Here is a 20,897-nt window from a genome sequence, read left to right as displayed (position 1 = left end):
CAATGAACTTAACATAAAGATTTAGCTTCCTTTATTGCTGCGAGCCCCTCTCCCCACTAAATCTTACTGATACCTCAAAGTCCACAGGTTAGTTTTCAAAAGTGTGCTCAGTGCAATAGTGAATAGTACCTGATTGGGGGTCAGGAACTTGGGGTCACTGTTTCTTGTCACTGTGTCAGTCAGAGGGAGAATAGACCATTACACATGTCTCACTCTACGTAAGTTGTGTCCAGCGCCTGTATGGCCATGGGAATCTACTGTGAGTTATGAAATCTCTAAGAGTGTTAATGGTGGAGGGCTTGGGACAGATGCTGTTGGAGGAAGTATGCTTGCTGGTGTGGCTTTGCAAGATGCCTTACTAGTTAGGTCAGTTAGACTTTGTAAACACATATCAGTTGCTAATGAGATTAGGATCTGTTTTCTAATTCCTATTCTCTTTGGCTCCTGTGTTGCACTGCTAGTTAAGCTCCTGTTCTCAAGTTACCCACTATTTTGGGCAAAGTAATTCAGGGACTCTGTACAGAAAAAGACATACATTTAAATTAACTTTTAAGATTTATTTAATTGCACATGTACAGCTGTTTTGCCCACATGTATAACGTGCATCATTTGAGTGTCTGGTGCTTCTGGAGGTCAGAAGAGGGCACCAGATTTCCTGAACTGAAGTCACAGATCATTGAACACCAACATATAGGTGCCGGGAACTGAACCTGCGTCCTCTGCAAGATCAGCCAATGCTGTCTACTATTAAACCATCTGCCCAGCCACAGATGTTTAATTTGGATAAGGGGTTTAAATAGAGAAAAATTCAAAATCATCTAACTTTAAATATTGCTATGCAATAGTTCCATCCAAGACTTTAAAATGTTAATCTTGCAATGAAGCTCCTTAGCAGGAAGCTAAATAACTCAAAATAGCTTCAGCAAGTCCCCGAAACAGACCCCAGATTCACTAGGTCCTTCCCAGTCACAATAAGCAACAAAAGCTGAGCGTTCCCCCTCAGAGAGAGAAGCTGAGCTACAGTGGAGACTCAGTCCAGAGCAGCTGCCTGGAAGAAACAGAAACCAGATGATCAGCCTGGAAGAGGTTTAGATCCAAGCAAGTTACTTGGAAAGGATACTTCCATCCTCTTGAACTGCCTGCAGGTTGTCACCCATGCTGGAGTGAACCATGATGATACAGCTGTCTCTGAGTAACATCTGTCCCTGTAAGTGACCCTTTATCCACATTGCTGTAAGTGATCCCAGAGCACCAAGTTGGACTTTGGTGGTACACAAAGTTTGGATTGTTGTGGGATCCCCATCTGGAGTTGAGTAGATGTATGTGTGTATATCCTCGGGATAAGATTTATCACGCAGCAGATATACAGTAACCAGAAACCATAAAGGAAAAGAGAAATACATTTGCCTCTATATAATCTTTAGTGTATGAAAAAACCAAAGTCAAGGGGAAAACAATGGACTAAAAATGAAACTTCTCCATAGTGATGGTGGGTACGAAAAGCTTTTGAATGTAAAGAAAAGATAGAATGCTCAGGGAAGTAAAAGGAATCTTCTTTCACTAGCAATCAGTAAATGTACATTAAGATATCAGGTTCGAACATGAAGCACCTACTGGATGAAGACTTCTGCATTTCAAAATCCATCACACAGTGCTGGTGTGAATTTGAAGAAATCAGTGTTCTGAAGAAATTGTGTGTTTCTGATAAAAAGAATTATTTCATTTGGAGAAAATTACACAGCATCATCTGTTAGCATTCAAATTATACCTCTCCTTGGATCTAGCAGCCTGGATTTTGGTTGCTGTGCTAAAAGAAGAAATAAAAAGTGTCTGTGTCTTGGTTAATGTGGGATTTGAGATTCTGTCCTCCCCAGTCTTAAGAGTAAAACTATTATCAACTATGCAGCATTCTTCACAACTGACTCACACACAACCTCAGAGTCCTAAACGCAGTCCTGCTAAGCCTCCAGTTGATGATCAAACTTTGAAAAGATGTTTAAATCTGCTTGGTATTCCCAACACCCTATCCCACAAGTATCCCCATAATGAAATGCCTATAGAAATTTCTCCCTGAAGAAATTCTATAGGCTTTGCTTGTTCAGCCAGAAGCTAAATGTAAATGGGAATCCAATCGCCATTTCAATTCTTACCTGTCTCAAATCGTACACACTCAAGACAATGGAGATAACAGTCAGGATGATGATGGCCACAGAGTATTCTATGTAACCCTGAGACAGCCACAGAGTGAGGGTGAAGGCTTGGAACACATAGAATGGATTTAAAACCTGCAGATACAAAAATAGCACTTATCTGGTAGCAATCAGAATTATATAATTATGTTATAGAATGTCTTTCCATTTTTAATAGCATGTGATGAGCCCTGCTATTTATGAATTCACTTAGAACTTAGTTAACTTGGGCAAAGACAATGCCAAGAGTGTAGAATGTACTATTAGAAATAAAGTTACTCTAAGTGCTCAGAGACACACTCTTTTGCTTCCCCTATTCCCCACTCGGGTCTTTGTGGTTCCTTTGAACGATTATAGCAGAGGGCTGGGATGAAGCTCAGTTGTAGAGTACCTATTCAAGCATACCCAAGACCCTGGTCCCAATGTCAGTGGCAACTAAATAAATAAGTACAACAATCCCAACTCCTAACAGTGGGATCAGGGCTTATCTCGGAATCTTTTGCCTGCCTTTGGGACCTTTCTCCCCAATGGACTGCCTCATGCAGCAGACGCTGTAGTCTCACTGCAACTCCAAATGCCAAGGCTGCTTAAAACCCATGAAAGACTACTCCTTTTCTGAACAGAAATGAAAGAGGAGCAGATGGGGAGAGAAGAAAAGACTAAGAGTATAGAAGGGGGGAGAAAAGAAAATATAGATATCTATCAATCAACCAACTAATCAATCAATTGATTAATTAACTAAAAAGCAATCACAACATAAAGAACAAATCCCAGGAACTGACAGAAGTCTCCACAGCACAGAAAGACAGCAAAAAAACAAAAGGCACACTAGGATAAAGCAGGGGTTCTGTTCTTGAAGAAGCACCTTTTCTATCCTGTTAATAAATTAGATGAAATGCTGGCTACGGAGTTCCCTTTCCAAACACCATTTCCCATAATTCTCCCACACACTGAAGAAAATTCGACTTTGCTCCCAACAAGGAACTGATAGCTACTTAATAAGTTAATAAGGCTACACATTAAGGGTTCTTCAAGCCTTTGTCTATTATTTATAAATTTAAAAAGCTTTTGTTTCTTGGTGTTTTTTATTATTCCCATCTCGACTGCTTTACTTACAAATTATAGCTCTTGAGATCACTTGGCATAAAATGCTCTAATTATAGATTATGTACTAATGATAACATGATTCTGAGTTTGTAGAAATACAGTGGAAAATTGCTTAAATATTTCTTCAGAAGAACCAGCAGCAGCATAATTAATTTAACCCCCTTATTCAATATCCATTCCAACTAAATGTGATGTCATTCTCTCCATCCCCCACCTTTTTAATTTTACTACAGTTCTGGTTCATGTGTGCTAAATCATACCAGACTCCTTTCAGAAAGGATCACTGATGCTCTCGAAAACATTTAGCAGTTTTCAGATGCATTTTGGTGAGAAGTTCAGGAAGCAGCCTGCCTTCCCCTAGCTGGGAAGGCTATACACATGTAGGGGTGAGGTGGGAGAGTAGGTGTGAGGGAAAGCTCAGCCCGCTCCTTTTTTCTGGGAATATAACATTACTCTAACAACTAATGCTGAAATAATAATAGCCTGGTGTGTGCTCCAGAAATAGAACAATGGCGGATAATATTTCATATTAGACAGAAGCAGCCATTCTCGCCAAAAAAGAAAAAGAAAAAAACCCACCATTTTATGGGTTAGAAAGGGGCTAAAAATATGCTTGGCTGGCAGGGTATCTCAGTGGGTAAAGACACCTGTCAGTGCAAGCCTGGGGAACCTGTTCCAATCTCTAAAACACACATAAAAGTGGAAGAACAGAATGGATTCCAAGTCCTCTGACCTCCACACACACCAACCTTGCTACAAAAACTCATGCGTGCCATCTGTGAATGTCCATCTCATATTCCACATATAAAGAGAAATGCATATAATAATATTCTAAACAATAGGTTGGAATTATGGAGCATTTGGCATACCCCAAGTTCATCAGCCTGGATCAGAGATAAACAGCAGCCAGTAGGAGCTCAGTGCAAAGGGGAGCAGGAACAGAAAATCTCAGAGAGGAAACTAGGGCGACAGTAAGAACCAGAGGTAACATGATGCTTGTGGCCCCAGTGTTAAGGCTGAAAACACAGCCAGCCGAGGGTAGACTGGGGGAGACCAGCGTCTATGGTATAACGGTCACGTATTCCAAGCCTCACACAGACCAGAGGACCTGGTGACTAGTCACTTAGGGGAAAATACTGTTGCCTCCTACATAGGCTTGACCGTGACCCAATAAATAATATACTGGCGACCAGGGAGAGGAAGGCACAAAGCCATCAAAGAGGTATTGCAAGTACAGAGAGTGGAAGGGGGAAATTTTTTCTCACTTAGTTGATTCACACAAAAGTACTAATAGAAATTTCACAACACATGATGATATCTTTTTAGAAAACTAACAAGAGAGAAAGAGTAAAAAGAATTTTTAAAGGACGAAACAAATACATTTCAAAATCTTAGTGATCATAGATGTAATGGTGCAGCTCTGTGGTTAGACTGAATATTTTTGGCCTCTCCAGAAGTATTCACTTGTTGAAGCTCCGACCCGCAGTGTGGTGGTGTTTGGAAGTAAGGCTTTGAGAGATAACTAGGGTTACGTAGGTCCTGATGAGCAGAGATTAGATCTCTTTCATTGAAAAAGACATGGTGAAGCTGGTGGTCCACAAGCCAGCATGGTCTAAGTATACAGCCCATGACCTTGAATTTCTACCCAGTCTATGGGATTCTGTTGTAGCATCCTAAGCAGATGATGATACCATGGTACCAACACAATAAAAAACTTAAGATGTCCAAAGAAACAAAATATTGCAAAATAGAAATCTGACTCACACTGAGAAGTAGATTTAAACTTAAAATAAGAGATTACTAGGCCGTGAGAAGGTTGAGTAGGTGAAGGCACTTGCTGCCAACCCTAAGGACCTGGGCTTGATCCCTGAGACCAACTTGGTGGGAAGGGAGAACTGGCTTCTGTCAGTTGTCCTCTGACCTACACACACAGACACACACACACACACACACACACACACAAACACACACAAAACTGTGTCCTTGAACACATAGATAGATGAGAGAGAGAGAGAGAGAGAGAGAGAGAGAGAGAGAGAGAGAGAGAGAGGTAATAACTGGAGGCAATTGAAAAGGATAGGTCAGACCTGATATCCTGTGTGTGTGTGTGTGTGTATGTGTGTGTATGTGTGTGCAAGCGTGCATGTGCATGTGTATGCATATGTTTGCTGATATTAAATAAAACTTAACAGGCTAGTGTCAAAAGGCAGTTGCATGAAACACAGAGAGCGTTCCCACTGAGGGTACAAATGTTATTTACAGTCCTACTGAGGCCAAGACATTAAGAAATAGATTCTCTTTTTTAAAAAGAAGAAAATTATCTAGTTACCTGTTTAACAAGCAGCTTCCATATGGGCTGGATCTCCACCTCGATAGCATTGGGCCCACACACTAACCTTCTGTGAAAGATGGACTGTTAGTTTCAGCTCACAAGCACCGTAACAAGTGAGCACAGGCAAGCTGCCCACAAGCTGCCCACTTTTCTGTTCTTTAGGGAAGTAACCACTATAGACTCATGTATGTAGCTTTAAGATGAAAGTCGATGCATGATTAAGAAAGCTGATTTTTTCCCCTGCTTTAAATAGTCCTTAATACAAGTGAGTTAGTAAAAATGAAATTAGAAAGGGCTTTTGGAAAGATAATTTGATTGCATCCTGAGCACCAGTTCAAAAGACACAAGTCTGAAGATATTCCTAGACTTATCGGGTATTCAGTTTATCCTAGGAAACAATGATGTGGTCTGTCTTATTGTGGTATCTCCCACAGAAGGTCTTTGTAGGGGAACCCACTCAATGCACCGGAGGGAGAACTAGAACCCAGGAAGCTGCTCTATGGTGATCACTCGAAACTGTCAGGACACACGTCCACTGCAAAGAACGGCCCCTCGTGTTCAGATTGTGTCTTACAATTTTTAAAGTCTCGCAGAAAATGAAGTTGATCATTATAATATTCTCCAGAGTTCTAAAGGGCTAATCTTGCCAATAGGAAAAGTTGTTCACTGTGGGTCTTTAGCTAATATCAATTAATTAACAGCTAATATTAATTTCAAGCATGGGGGATTTTAATCATCACGTTTTTAAAAAACCATTTCATATTATCACTACCTATAAAGGAAACTAAAGTCTGGACAAGGTAAGTAGCTTTCCTAAGTTCGTAGAGCCAGGAAAAAAAGCCACTCCCAACCATGGCCTCTTTGATATCATTTTCCAGCTCCACCCCTGAGAATGTCAGCAGGAAGAGCCTCCGTGAGGGCTCTGATCTTGCCAGTATAGAACACAGAACTGAGCACAAGTTCATCTGTCTTTTAAAGCATGTGATACCAACTAGAACTATTGCTTGCCAGGCACAGGGATGACTCACATTAAGCTCTTCTAACTCTATAATGCGGGGAAACACTGAGGCTCAGGGATGAAGAGGCAGAAAGAAAAAAACTGTGTGAGTCTGTGAACGCTTGATCTCATTCTGAAACCTCCAAGGACTTGAACTCGAGCGGTGTTGAGTCTGTGACAATAATCAGCAATTGGACAATTGTCAGAAGTTTGAAGGACCCGGTGCATAGTCCTTCTCCCCTCTGCAAGCTGTGGTCTTCCTATACTCTTCCCTTTGTAAGTGCTGCTCAGCCTTTATCTTCTGTTTTTTAAATGTTTGTCAAGTTTTTCTCCCCCCACTTTTTAAATATGCTTTATATACATTTCAAATGTTATCCCCTTTTCCAGTTTCCCCTCCAAAAACCCCCTATTCCATTCCCTCTCCCCCTGCTTCTATGGGGATGAACCCTCACCCACCCACCCCTTTCACCTCCCTGCCCTAACATTTCTCTACACTGGGGCATCAAGCCTTGGCAGGACCAAGGACTTCCCTTTCCATTGATGCCAAACAAGGCCATCCTCTGTTATATATGCAGCTGGAGCCATGGGTCCTTCTATGTGTACTCTTTGGATAGTGGTTTAGTTCCCCGGGAGTTCTGGTTGGCTGGTATTGTTCTTCTTATGGGGTTGCAAACCCCTTCAGCTCCTTCAGTCCTTTCTCTAACTCCTCCACTGGGGACCCAGTGTTCAGTTTAACAGTTGGCTGTGAGCGTCTGCTTCTGTATTTGTCATGATCTGACAGAGCCTCTCAGGAGACAGCTATATCAGGCTCCTGTCAGCAAATACTTCTTGGCATCAACAATATTGTTTGGGTTTGGTGGCTGTATATGGGTTGGATCTCTAGGTGGGGCAGTCTCTATATGGTCTTTGCTTCAGTCTCTGCTTCAAACTTTGTCTACATATTTCCTCCTGTGAATAATTTTGTTTCCCCTTCTAAGAAGAACTGAAGCATCTGCACTTTGGTCTTCATTCTTCTTGAGCTTCATGTGGTCTGTGAATTGTATCTAAGATAATCTGAGCTTTTGGGCTAATATTCACTTATCAGTGAGTGCAAATCATGTGTGAGTTTTTTGTTTGTTTTGTTATTGGGTTACCTCACTCAGGATGATATATTCTAGTTCCATCCATTTGCCTAAGAATTTCATGAAGTCATTGTTTTTAATAGCCGAGTCGTACTCCATTGTGTAGATGTACCACATTTTCTGTATCCATTCCTCTGTTGAAGGACATCTGGGTTTTTTCCAGCTTCTGGTTATTATAAATCAGACTGCTATGAATGTACTGGAACATATGCCCTTGTTATATGTTGGAGCATTAGACACAGTACTACCTGAAGACCCAGCTATACCAGTCCTGAGCATACACCCAAGCTGCTCAGCCTTTAAAAGGCAAACCCGACAACCCAGCTGTGTGTCTGAGAACTGTGAGAGTGAACAGAACTAGCTCAACATCCAACCAAGCCTCTGCCCTTGCTCTTCTTTCTACCTCTGCCAGTTTCTTTACTTCTTTGCATGACTTTGCGTGCCTTGCTCCATTCGGGCCTCTAAAAAGGAGTTTCCTCTGGAGACCCTCCTTAACAACTCTATTCAAAATAGCCTCTCTCTTGGGCCTAGGGGTATGGCTCAATGGTAGAACATTTGTCTAGTATGCACAACACTCTGGGTTTGCTATTTATGATGGGGGCAGGGGGCTACCCTAACTCTACTTAATTTCTTTAACCTGCCTTTCTTTTCTCTATCACATATATGACTACCTGAACATATATCCCCTTTGAATGTATGTGAGTGTACTTGTGTAGGCAGGTACATGTACACATTCACATGTGTATGCAGAAGCCCTTCCTCAGAGGCTGTTTACCTCTTTTTTCAGACAAGGTCTCTTGTGGAACATGCCTTGTAGGCTACACTGATTGTCCAGTAAACTTCAGTTCATGTCTCTGGCACCTCCAAGTACAGAGATTACAAAAAAGCACTGCCATGTTTAGCTTTTTTCCCATGAGTTCTAGAGACCACACCCATGTCTTCATGCCTACAAGGAAAGCACTTTACCAACTAAGCCCATACCTCATTTTTCCAATGTTTTAATTGTATGTTTCTGCCATTATAATAACATAAACTTTTAAGGGACATTAATAGATTCCCCAGGAGCTCAGACAGAGCCTAAAACATGCATCACAATCAAGAATTATTTATTTAAATTAATGGATATCGAAATTGGAGGTGGGAGCAAACCTTAGTTCCCTTATCTGAAAAATAAATTTAATAAAATAAAATTATAATCAGTGTCTTTGTGAGATAAATATGCAAAGCAGTTATCATGAGTGTACCGAGGACATGACAAATCACAGGTAAGTGGCAGCTGTCTTTGAAGTATGACTCTGTCCGACACAATTAAATATTTTTCTTTCCTTCAGCAACACTTTCTGTTTTGGTAACACCACTTACCTCATTGAATTAAAACACACATTTACACATTTCTCTCCTTAAATCTCATCAACTGTTTTTAAAGGCAACAGGAGAGCATTTTCAGAGCTGCTTTTGTACGACTTGGAACGTGACATAGAATATATTCTCAAAAAGGCTGGGGTTAATAAAAGTCATGGGGTCCCCCATCTACAGTACTTTCTCCTCTGTTGAAGTTTAAATCCCTGATGCACAACTAAGGACAGACTGAGATTACAGAAATCCAACTAAGAATGTAAGCTGAGGATCTGACACCATGTCTCCCCTTGTCTGGTGAGAGAGTGCCTCAAACTGCCATTGGGGGAAGACCTCAGGTCTTGGAGAAGTAAGGTATAGGATAGTGGGGATCAAGGCATTACCTGTAAATGATGCCTTGGGCTTATGTGGGCCAGAAAGAAGTCACAGCCAACCTACTCCTTTCTCTCTTGTCATTTCTACTGACCTTCACCAAGAGAAATTCTGGTTTGTTTAGAGATTGTGTACCCATTTCAATCTCAAAGCCAGCCCCGGAGAATTCTCATGGATGTTGGCAATGGCAAAGCAACCAGAGAAGTATTAGGCTTGAAGCCAAGACACACAAGGAAAGGTCAACTATTATATTCCACCACGAAAGATCGAATGAGATGGCAGAGGAGCAAGGCTGAGATCATTCTGTGTGGCCTCGACAAACAGTGTGGGCTAAACATACTTAAGTAGGTTTGCCTAACATCTGTCGCTATCCATTAGGAGTGAAAATGCTGAGATGGAAAACAGCCTCTTCTCAGAGAATAGATCTTGACTGAGTCCACAACTGAGACCCCAAGAAAGGACTTTCACACGGGTTGTAGTTGGTGTTTTGGAATTTTCAGGGGATTTCCTCCAATTCTGTGATATTCAGATCATTTGGAACGTATGAACTCTGAAATCCCAAACATGAGTGGCCAATAGTATTTTCCTTTGAGGGATAAATCACTCCTCTTTTCAGTTTTCTTGGTTTTTTTCTTTACTTACTCAAATAGATACATCAATATATTCCTCAAAGAATTACTAGAGAGCTTGGTGTGGGGTTCTGGAGCCCTTGTAGACAGACTCTTCAACAAGGAAGCAGGAGACTGTTACAATCACCACTGCACTACTCAAGCATCACCCCAGTACTCTCTGCCTCTGCTTTGTTAGCCTGCGAGAGCATCTCTGGAGGAAGAGAGTCCTATGATTTCCCAGAAGGCCATGCAGGAGATTTCAGAGTGAATCACTTCTATAAGAAAGCAGATTGAGACATCCCCTGACTGATGCAGCTGGACACTCATGCACTCCCTTGAAATTCCTGTTCTACATAGGGAGAGAGGTCTGGGATGCACAGGCTATGACACCCAGTGCCTGGGATTTGGATCTAATTACTCAGTCCAATAAATGGGTTGGTCTTAGAAATCCCCCATTACAAAACACTTTGGGAGTGTGTGTTTTGAGAGGTTCTTTCCCAGAAGAAATCAACACATATGTAATTAAGACAATGATATACCGAAACTACAGGTCTCTAAATGGCATGTGACAACAGTCATTTAGCTTTTCCTCCTGGTCCTCGCCTGTGCTCTGCCCATTCCTTTCATTTCCTAGTGAAATGTGCTCCATTTCCTAACCACGATCTTCCAGGTAGCCAGGACAGCTCTTACAGGGTTCCAGTTCTCAAAATGAGCTGGTGAGGTGCTACCAGGAGTCTCTGCTGATAGAGAATGCCCAAGCATTCTATAAATAGAAGACCAAGAAGGAAAGAAACAAAGGGGCATGAGGAATTGTGGGAAATTTCTCTCCTTCATTTCACCTGCAAGATTCAATGCTACACTTCTGTCTCCTCAGGGCTTTGCTCTGAGACAAGCATTGCAGTTAGATGACTTCCTACTTTCATCAGACCCAGTTGTTCTCAAATTGTTTGATTTTTTTTATCAAATTATATTTGAAGTAAGATATAGGTAGTATCTTAAGATAACTTACTAACTCCTAGTTTAGTGTTAGGAGTTGAGAGCATTTTTTCAGCTTGAAGCGGGATGGATAAGGCTCTTCTCTTATACGCTGTTCAGACAACACTTGTTCCATTCTAGGAAGATGAAATGGGAGGTTGTGTGCGCGCATGCATGCCTGCGTGCTTGAACCCCTTTCTCGGCGTGTGGCTTTCAAAAGGAGTAAAAGTAACCATTATTTCTCTTTCACGTTTTGCTCCCATCAGGATCAAAACTGTAGCATATCAAAGTTCCGTGGTGGTACCAACTTCTCTTTTTTTCTTCCTCCTTCTTCCTTTCCTGTTTATAGCTGATCTTTTCATAAAACAGCTTTCTATAGGTGGAGCTTTCCCATGCTCTTTGGCTGCCCCTCACCTACATTCCTTTTCTGGGTCCCTAACGAGCATGCCTGCTTCTCCTCCTCAGAAAGATGGGCAAAGTGGAGAACTGAATTTGGCCTGGAAGAACCTCGAAACCAACAAGAGTGCTTGTCCCAGCTACTTTTGTGGTGTTGCCTCATTGATGATATGAACCGTCTGTGAAATGAATATTCCCAAAGTAGAGACTGGCAAACACTGGCTGTCAAAGTGTTGACCTCTTCTGCAGTCACCAGTGAGCTGAATGTCTGAAATTCACCTCACAGGTGCCGCCAGACAGCTACTTTTTTGTTTTCAGGGGCCTAAACAAAGGGAGTGGGATGGACTTAATGAACAAGGTAAATGGGTATTTTAACCCTGTCCACTAGAAAGGCTAGTTTTACTTATTCATTTCATGATGCTTTCTGGCAACTTCTCTCCTGGGTGGACTCCACTCTCCTGGTGGCCTGGTAAACTTTGCTGCTGACAAGTGAGACATCCTAGGTCTTCTCTCTGCCCAGCTGCCAGGAATCCCATGGAGAAATGCACATTTAGGTCTTATATCATGTCACCTCGTCAGACTTTTGCAAGTCCTCCTTCCTCCTTCTCTTGTGGTGAGCTCTTGTTTTTTTAATGAAGCCCTGCATTGGTTATTGAAGACACACGTCCCACAATCAATCAGCCATTTCTAATCTTCCTGGAAAGACCCCCAACTCACTCTAAGAAATGAAAGGGAAATGCGTGACATCCACCAGCTCTTTCTGACCTTCACTCTGGAAAGCCTACAACATAAAATATGCCTCTGCTTATGAGATTATTTCTCTATTCTTCATATTTGGGATACTGTACTCCGTCTTGCTTATTAGATTGTCAAGTGCTTTATTGTGTAGACCAGATTTAAATTTAATTATGGATGATGTTTATTAAAGCTCGGCACTTGATAAATAAGGACAAATGTGCATTAGCTACACCGATGGGGAATCTTTCCTGTGGAAACGGTTTCTTGTGCAGAATATCTCTACATCTATCACTGATAGCTCTTAAACATTCTAGCTCAATCCTCCAAACATCTTGCATTAAGCATTATGAAAAGGGTTTCATATTTTAATGACTTTGAAAAGTTTCTGTATCTCAATGGATCAAACGTTCAGTCGAAATCTTTTGTAATGATGATATTTCAAAGAAGTTTTTCTTTTTTTGTAGTATTGTTCTGGTATAGAGGTCTGCTTCGTTTTTTCAGAGTATTTCCACAGAGAAAAAACTGAAACCAACACTTCAGGCTTCTTAAACTCTGCCTAAAGATTATGGTGGCAGGCAAACCAGCAAGATGCCACAGCAAATGAAGGCACCTGCTGCCAAGCCTGTTAACCTGAGCCCGGCACGTGGTAGAAGGACAGAATGACCTCCTGCAGCTTGTTTTCCGAACTCTACACATGCTTTGTTGCATTCATGCAGCCACATATGCATGCACATAAAATAAATGAACATTTAAAGCTCAGTGAAGAAAAGAGTGTGAGGAACTTGCTAGAATTCCAGAGTTCTTTGTCTCATATGGACTGTCTTCTTCCTACAGAACACTCTGAGCTGTGGGGGCAGAATCCCAGAATAGAAATTTATCACAGTTCTTATTGGTTTGACATCTGACATTTCTGGTTGATGTCAGGTAAATGACTCCCCTAAAAGTGTCTGAGAAACTAAACTGATTGTTAAGACTATCAGAAGGACTTAGCTGCTTCCTTTGGGGCTCATCAGGATCAGCCATTTCAAACCAGAGCTGGAGGAAGCAGAATTTTTTCTCCTCTGGATAGTAGGCTGAAGGAGCAGTCGAATCCCTGGCAGCACACAGACACTAGCCCTGTGATTGTTTTATTCTCCCCCCCCCTTTCTGTCTCTTTTCACTCCCCCACATGAATGACTATGTCTTTCTCTTAAATCATGAGTCCCTTGCAAAGTACCTGGCATATCAGAGACTTACAGATAGTAAATACATCAGTGAATACCATAATTTATTTGTTTCGTCTGCAAATCTCTGTTGAGCTCCTGTCATGAGTCTGGGGCGATTCTGGGTCCTGCACACTCAATGTTAAATGACATAGGCAAGTAAACAGTAAACGCTCCTCTCCATAGCTATTTGTCCAAAACAGAGCCCAGTCTGAGTCTTGTCTCTTTGGTTCTCAGTCAATTTGGGAGGATTAAGAAGCTGATGTTTGTGAAATGACTCTAACTTATCATAATGCCTATTCTGCAATCCTAGACAAGGTCTCATTTCATTCTACTGCTTTGCTCTTTTGGTATCCTTTTGATAAGTTTGCCTAAGAAGAGAATTTAGAATGTCTTTCTGAGGCCAGCAAATGTCATTTTGCCAGCAACACACTAGTGAGGATTCATTTGATACTTTAGGCCAGCAGGGTTAGGCTTGGTAAGCATTAGTAGTCCTACCTGACCTCTTGTTCTTCACTGGTCAGACCCAATCCAAATGTATGATGTATGTCAAAGCAGGAGTTACTGTCTTCCAGCAACCTAGGATGTATTTGGGATAGGAAGCACACTTCAGGTTATAGTGCCCAATTTCTTCAGCTTGTGTCCTGAGGCAATGGTGAGAAAAAGCTGTACTTACCCAACTTTCTGAAATCTCTTCTTCAAGAAATCCCACACATACCTGATTTTCTGCACTTGGATGCATCGAAGCTGCAACCACAAATAAGGAATAGGCATCGTTCACAGAGGGAAGCCAATCAAAGGGACATTCCTCAGTGTGGCTTCCCACGTGGGTGTTACATCTAGTATCATTCCAGCCCCCCAACTTTACATTCAAAACACGAACCAATAAACACACACTCTACTTTGTCTCCACACATGAGCCAAAACCCATCACACATAAGACCACTTACTTTTAATTCTGGCTTCATTACAGCTTGGTTTATGACCGAGTGGTGGTCAGCTACCAGAGGCTCCTCTGGGTTCTTGCTTACAGGGAACTTCAGGGTGGATAAGTGGAGGCAGAAGATCTTTTTCCTCATGTATCTTCGAAATTCATCCTTGAAAAGTCAACAGACAAGAGGACAATCTCAGACCTCTCTCAGAATACAAATTCTTGGCTTGAATCTAGACTCCACAGAATCAGAACCTCAGGAAGAGGAGCTGGTAAGTTTGTGTTTCAGTGAGCCTTCCAGAGGCTTGTGGTATGTTCAAAAATTTGAGAAATACTGGACATATTCTATAGGAAAGCATTATTTATAAAAACTTTCTTAGATGACTCTATTTCCTTTTTATTATTTTATTAATTGTTTGAGACAGGATTTCTTTGTATATTCTAGATTGGCCTCTCACCCTTTTGGTTAACTTGCCCCAGCTTCCCAAGGGTTGGGATCCTAACTGTGCGCCATCATGGAAGAATCTACCTATTCTTTAAAAATATTCCCAAGCTTAAATTGTCTAGAATACTCCAAGGCATACTTTTTAAAAAAAATTGAGTGTGCCCATATTATGTGGCCTTTGAGAGTTGTAACAGTGACAGCCACTGCCCTCATGTAATAGGAGAGAGCAATGTTCATCAGCCTGAAATACCAGACATTTCTGCAGACTGAACTGAAGGAAGCGTCAGCATTTCTGGGGTAGACAAGAGGTAACATGTGGCTTGTAAAGATAGTTCTCCCTCTTTTGTTCTGGTCTAGATAAACTGCTTGAATGGATAAGATCTTCTCTCTAGAATGACTCAGTCATTGCTGGGTCACAGATGCAGAATCAAAGATATATTTTTCTTTAAAAGTTATATTTCTATTTTTCGTTGAGATATAGTACTTGCATAGAGTTATGCATCTTGTGTAGTTATTTCCTCTGAGCTGGAACATGCCCTCCTTGAAGATTCAGAAAACAGAGCAAACTTACAAGTCTGAACAAGTTTCTAAAACTTACAAGAATCCCAAGAGGTCTCCCACTGGCTAGAAAGGCAGTAACAATTTTCTGGAAGAAAAGGCTCTCTAACCTGTTTAAATCCCTTACAGATAGAGCAAGGAGTTCTACAAATGGGGTGTGCTTTTCGTTGCTGCATCTGCCTGTGGTTCACCCACAATCCTGTGAGTAATGTGTGTGTGTGTGTGTGTGTGTGTGTCTGTGTGTGTGTGTGTGTCTGTATGTGTGTGTAATGCAAATATTATAATATGTGTGTATAACCTATATATTCTAGATTGAAATCATTTCTTTGGTTTGTTGACAATGAATAGAAAGTTGTTCATGTCTCCCCAGAAACAATCACGGAGCCATAGGGTATGTTCTGAATGATCAGGTCAGGGTAATAGGCCTTTTAACCACTTTAGAAATTTAACATTTCCTTGTGTTGGAAACACTCAAAGCCCTGCCCACTAGCTATTCTTAAATTTTCTGTCAGCCAGGTTATCTTATCATGCCATAGGATATTAACAGGTACTCCTCTATTCAGCTGTGACCTTGTACCTACTAATCAGTTTTCCTCAGTCTCTCCTTCCCCTTCTCAGCCTCTGAGAGCTATTAATCACTATTCTATAATGTCAACTTCATAGTTTTCTTGTTTAAGTGGGGATATACGGTATCTGTCTTTCAGTAATGATCACGGCATTTAAAATAAACAAGAGAAAGGTACGCACGGTTGTCCTCAACAAAACTGTGTCTGCTTCTTGCAAGGGACATGGGATGCAACTGGTCCACACCCACCACTCAGGCCTCCAGTAGAACATCAGTTGAACTGCCCCAAGAGTCAGGATGGCTGTGACAAGGCAGAGGGCTCTCCGTAGATTCTGGGTTTGGTAGCCAAACACCTCCTGCATAAGAAATAGGACATTTTATGTTTCAATATTTACAAAAGTACTATATTGCTTCATAGAATGTATGCATTAGATTCAGGGCCATTGGTTGAGAACATTTGTTGATAGAATTCAGTTGACTGAAGATGAAATATAAAATGACAGGGAAGCACATTTTCTACCTCTTTGTCATGTAGAATTGAACATTAGATGGGATGAAAAAGTAAGATAGATCTACCTGTGTCTATGCCATTCCAAGAGGAACCTTTAGTGTGTGTAACATGCCTCATGTTTTAAAGCAGATTTATTTTCTTTAGGTATTAAAAAAATGGAGGCACACGAGATGCCCTGAACAGTAAGCTGTTTCCTAAGTGCCATTGTCTGGCCATGACTCCACCTGCCTTCACCTGGCAGGTTACACCAGCAACATCTAGGTTAGACCCCTTCATCCCCTCCCCTAATCCCCTGCTGGGACATGCCCATCTCCCCTGAGAAGTGCACTTCCCCCTGAGCTCCACTTCCCCAATTAAAGCTGTCCAACCAAGACCAGCTACATCAGTAATATTCAGACTTGGCCCATCTTCTCAAGATCTGCTACCCCAGGAAACTGCAGAAACAACCACGTGGCTAAAGGCCAGCATAAGAACACAATCAACAAGAGCCACGGCAATATGGCAGCTCCAGAGCACAGCTATCCTACTATTGCAAGATCAAAGCATAAGAAAATTACATTAAATCCAGTGTAAAAAAATGATGATAGAGACCTTTAAGGGGGAAATTAATAAATCCCTTAAAGGAATAAAGGCAAACACAAACAGGTGAAGGAAATGAATAACACTGTTCAAGACCTGAAAATGAAAATAGCAAACAGAACAAAACCACAAACTGAGTGAATACTGGAGACGGAAAGCCTAGGTAAGAACAGACACAACCATCAGCAACAGAATACACGAGATGGAAAAGAGAAGCTTGGGTGCAAATGATACGACAGAAGAAATGGATGCATCAGTCAAAGAGAAGGGTAAATCTAAGAGTCCTGACACAGAACATCCAGGAATCCTGGTCACTATGAAAAGATCTAAACCAAGAATAATAGGAGTAAAGAAAGTGATATGTCTCACCAAGTAGAGTGAAAAAATAACCCTCCAGGTACATAATAAGCAAAACACTAAATGTACAGAACAAAAAAAATATTAAAAGCTGCAAGTCAAAGAGGCCAAGTAACATATAAGGCAGACCTATCAGAATTACACTTGATTTCTCAACAGAGATTCTAAAATTCAGAAGGGTCTTATTTATGTATTGCAGTCTCTAAGAGATCACAAATGCCAGCCCAGATTACATTAGCCAACAAAAATTTCAGTTGCCATAGATTGATAAAACAAGAAATCCCAAGACAAAACTAAATTTAAATAATATCTGTCCAAAAAAAATCCAGCCCTAAAAATGATTTAAGAAGAGTTCCAACCTGAGGAGTTAACTATACCCATAAAAACACAGGAAATAAATAATCCCATACCAGTAAAAACCCAAAACAAAATTATCCTCCCCTTTCTCCCTCCTCACCACCCGTCTCTCTCTCTCTCACACACACTTATACATACACACACACACACACACACACACACACACACACACATATACATACATACATATAATATGTATATGTGTACATATACACATACACATACATATACATATACACACATATGTCAATTACTCCTGAACATGAGACTTGTCCTGGAGTCCTCACAGCAGGTATAAGTAGTAGTTCAGATGTTAACTTTTACCCTAGTGGATAGTTTTTTATTCATTCACTTGTTTATTCATTTTTTTAAAAATAACAAAATATAATAAGATAAAACAAAAACGATCACATCAAAGTTGAACAAAACAAACCAACAGAAGGAAAAGAACCCAAGAGATGGCACATGAATCAGACACAAACTTGTTTGCATAGTCAGGAATCCCATGAAAACACTAAGCTGTAAGCCATAATACATATTCAGAAAACCTGATACGGACCTGTGCAAGTCCTATGCATGCTGCTCCAGTCTCTGTGAATTCATATGAGCTCTGCTCATGTTGATTCATGTTGACTTAGCACTTATTGAGCTCTAAGGGGAAAGATTTGATGGAGACATCCCATTTGTGGCTGAGTGTTTCCAAGATCTCTCACTCTCAATGTCCAGCTTTGGGTCTCTACATTTGTCCCCATGTGCTGCATTGGGAAGCTTCTCTGATGGTGACCAAACATGTCACTGATCTATGACTATAGCAGAATATCATTAGGAGTGATTTTGTTGCTAGAAGTTTTTCTTTTTTAAGATCAGTATCATTTAGTTTTACCCTGTATCAGTGGGCTGTATAATCTCAGGTTCTTGGTTGTCTGAGCAATTTGGGTATGGGCTCCATCTTGTAGAGTAGGTCTTAAGTCTAATCAATTATTGGTTGGTTACTCATGAAACTACAAAGTTTCTTCATGACAAAGGTCACTGTCATTCAGACAAAGCAGAAATCTACAAAATGGGAAAAGATTATCACCACCTATATATCCAATAGAAGGCTAATTTTTAAAATGTATGAAGAACTCAGGAAACTAGATATCAAAGAAACTAATAACTCAATTTAAAATGGAGCACAGATTTAAACAGAAAATTATCAGTAGACAAAAACTCAAAGGGCTGAGCAACACATGAAGAAATGTTTACTATCCTTTGCCATCAGGGAAATGCAAATTAAAACCACTTAGAGATTTCATTTTATAGCTGTCAGAATGACTAAGCTCAACAAAACAAGTGACAGCTGATTTTGGCAGGAATGTGGAGTCAGAGGTGCACCCTCCATGGCTGACGGGAGGGCAAACTTGTACAACTACTATGCAAATCAGCATGGTGTTTCCTCGGGAAGATGCTACCACCTTAAGATCCAGCTATACCACTTTTGGACAGTTTACCAGAAGGATGCTTCATCCTATGAATTACAGAGGCATTTGCTCAATCATGGTCATTACTGCTATATTCATAATTGCCAGAAATTTGAAACAGCTTAAATGTCTCTACACAGAAGAATAGGTAAAGAAAATTTATACAATGATGCATTACATTTCAATATTAAGAAAAGTGATAGTGTGAAATCTGCTTGCAAATGTATAAAACTAGGAAGAAAAATTTCCAGAGTGAAGTATTTCAGACTCAGGGAGATGAATACAGTTTGTATTTGCTTATGTATAGATGTTAGCTATGAAGTCAGTGATAGTCCAGCTGCAATCCAAAGACCATAGAGGATAGGTATAGAACAGTAGTTCTCAACCTGTAGATTGCAACCCCTTTGAAGCTCAAGCAACCTTTTCATATGAGCTGCATATCAGATATTTACATGACAATTCATAATAGCAAAGTTACAGTTACAAAGTAGCCACCAAATAATTTTATGGCTGGAGGGTCACAACGCAAAAAACTATATTACAGAGTCTCAGCATTCAAAGGGTTGAGAATCACTGTCTTAGGAGGAACAGACAGATCTCATTAGAAAAGGGAAATAGAATAGATAGGGGTAGAGATGAGGGGTAAAATGGAAGGATTGAGTCAGGAGAGGGGTTTGTGGGAGGGAGTGCAAGAGAAACAGCTAGAAGAAATGGCTATTTGAAAGGAAACTTAATACAGTACAAACTTCCTAAAATTATATATTCATATGAAAATAATCTAAATGAAATAGCCAAATAATCGTGGAAACAAGAGTCTCAATTGACCATCTCCTAGCACCAAATGAAGCTTCCAGTACTGAAATTACATTACATCTAATTGAGTTGCTGGCTAAAGGGGCCTCACGTGAATCCCTAAACAACCCAGGTGGTCACAAGGCTAAAGGTTGCCTTCCAGAAACCCACAGCAATGCCCCATTACTGAACACAACACCTACACAACTCTTTGAAAATGATGGTGTTGGGCAGGTGGGTACATAGAGCTGTCACCCTTCTTTTCCAGCGTCTCTGATACAGGAAGGTATACTACATGTTCTCTAAAGAGAAACATCAACACCAAGCCAGACGCAAACCTTTATCCATCATGTTGTACAATCAACAAGTTAGGCAAGAGCACATACCTATTAGAGTAGATACCATGGGTGGACTGGGGATGGGTGGGGGAAAGAACATGATGGATTTGGTGTGGAAAAGACAGGGAGAGCGTCCTGGAGAGAGACCATTTGAACTGTGGAGCAATTGAGGAGTGAGCTAAAGAACTAGAACAATGGAAACTCCCAGGAATCTACACACGTTATCCTAGTAAGCTAAAACTCCTAGTAAGGGGAGAATATGGACCCTGAACTGGTTACATCTTCAGTAACCGGGCAAGGCTTACAGTGGAGGGATTGGGACACCAACCCAGCCACCAAAATTCCTGCGTGCAAGACATTCTCAGGGAGATGTGAAGCAGAAATGGAGGAAGTGGCCACCCAATGACCAGTTCCGGCTGCTACTCACGCCACAAGAGGGATCAAACCCCTGACACTGGTCTGGAAGGCCAGGAACTAGTGGCCAGGTAGCCCAGGGATTTAGGATAAACAAAAAACAACTAGCCAAAGGGGGTTGGGGGCAAGCCTATGAAATGATTTCTAATGATACTCTGCTAAAACTCACAGACGAGAATCTAGTATGAGTCGGC

General features: G+C 41.0%; 1 protein-coding gene across 2 annotated transcripts in view; it reads right to left on the bottom strand.

Moving 5' to 3' along the window:
* Nucleotides 1-20,897, bottom strand: part of ATP13A5 (ATPase 13A5) — a gene marked incomplete at both ends in the record, with an annotated part of 133,806 nt that overhangs the window by 92,628 nt on the left and 20,281 nt on the right. The window contains 6 exons of one of the 2 annotated variants that reach the window (XM_080918703.1): nucleotides 2,151-2,285; nucleotides 5,626-5,695; nucleotides 13,895-13,975; nucleotides 14,073-14,143; nucleotides 14,347-14,493; nucleotides 16,078-16,251. In XM_080918703.1, the coding sequence (XP_080774829.1) occupies nucleotides 2,151-2,285; nucleotides 5,626-5,695; nucleotides 13,895-13,975; nucleotides 14,073-14,143; nucleotides 14,347-14,493; nucleotides 16,078-16,251 (678 nt within the window). The remainder of the gene's footprint in view (nucleotides 1-2,150; nucleotides 2,286-5,625; nucleotides 5,696-13,894; nucleotides 13,976-14,072; nucleotides 14,144-14,346; nucleotides 14,494-16,077; nucleotides 16,252-20,897) is intronic. The other variant, XM_080918704.1, reaches the window with a different exon arrangement.

Source organism: Micromys minutus, assembly GCF_963924665.1.
Source record: "Micromys minutus genome assembly, chromosome: 7".
In the NCBI taxonomy this organism is placed as follows: Eukaryota; Metazoa; Chordata; class Mammalia; order Rodentia; family Muridae; genus Micromys; species Micromys minutus.
This window is presented reverse-complemented; position numbering and strand designations above follow the sequence as displayed.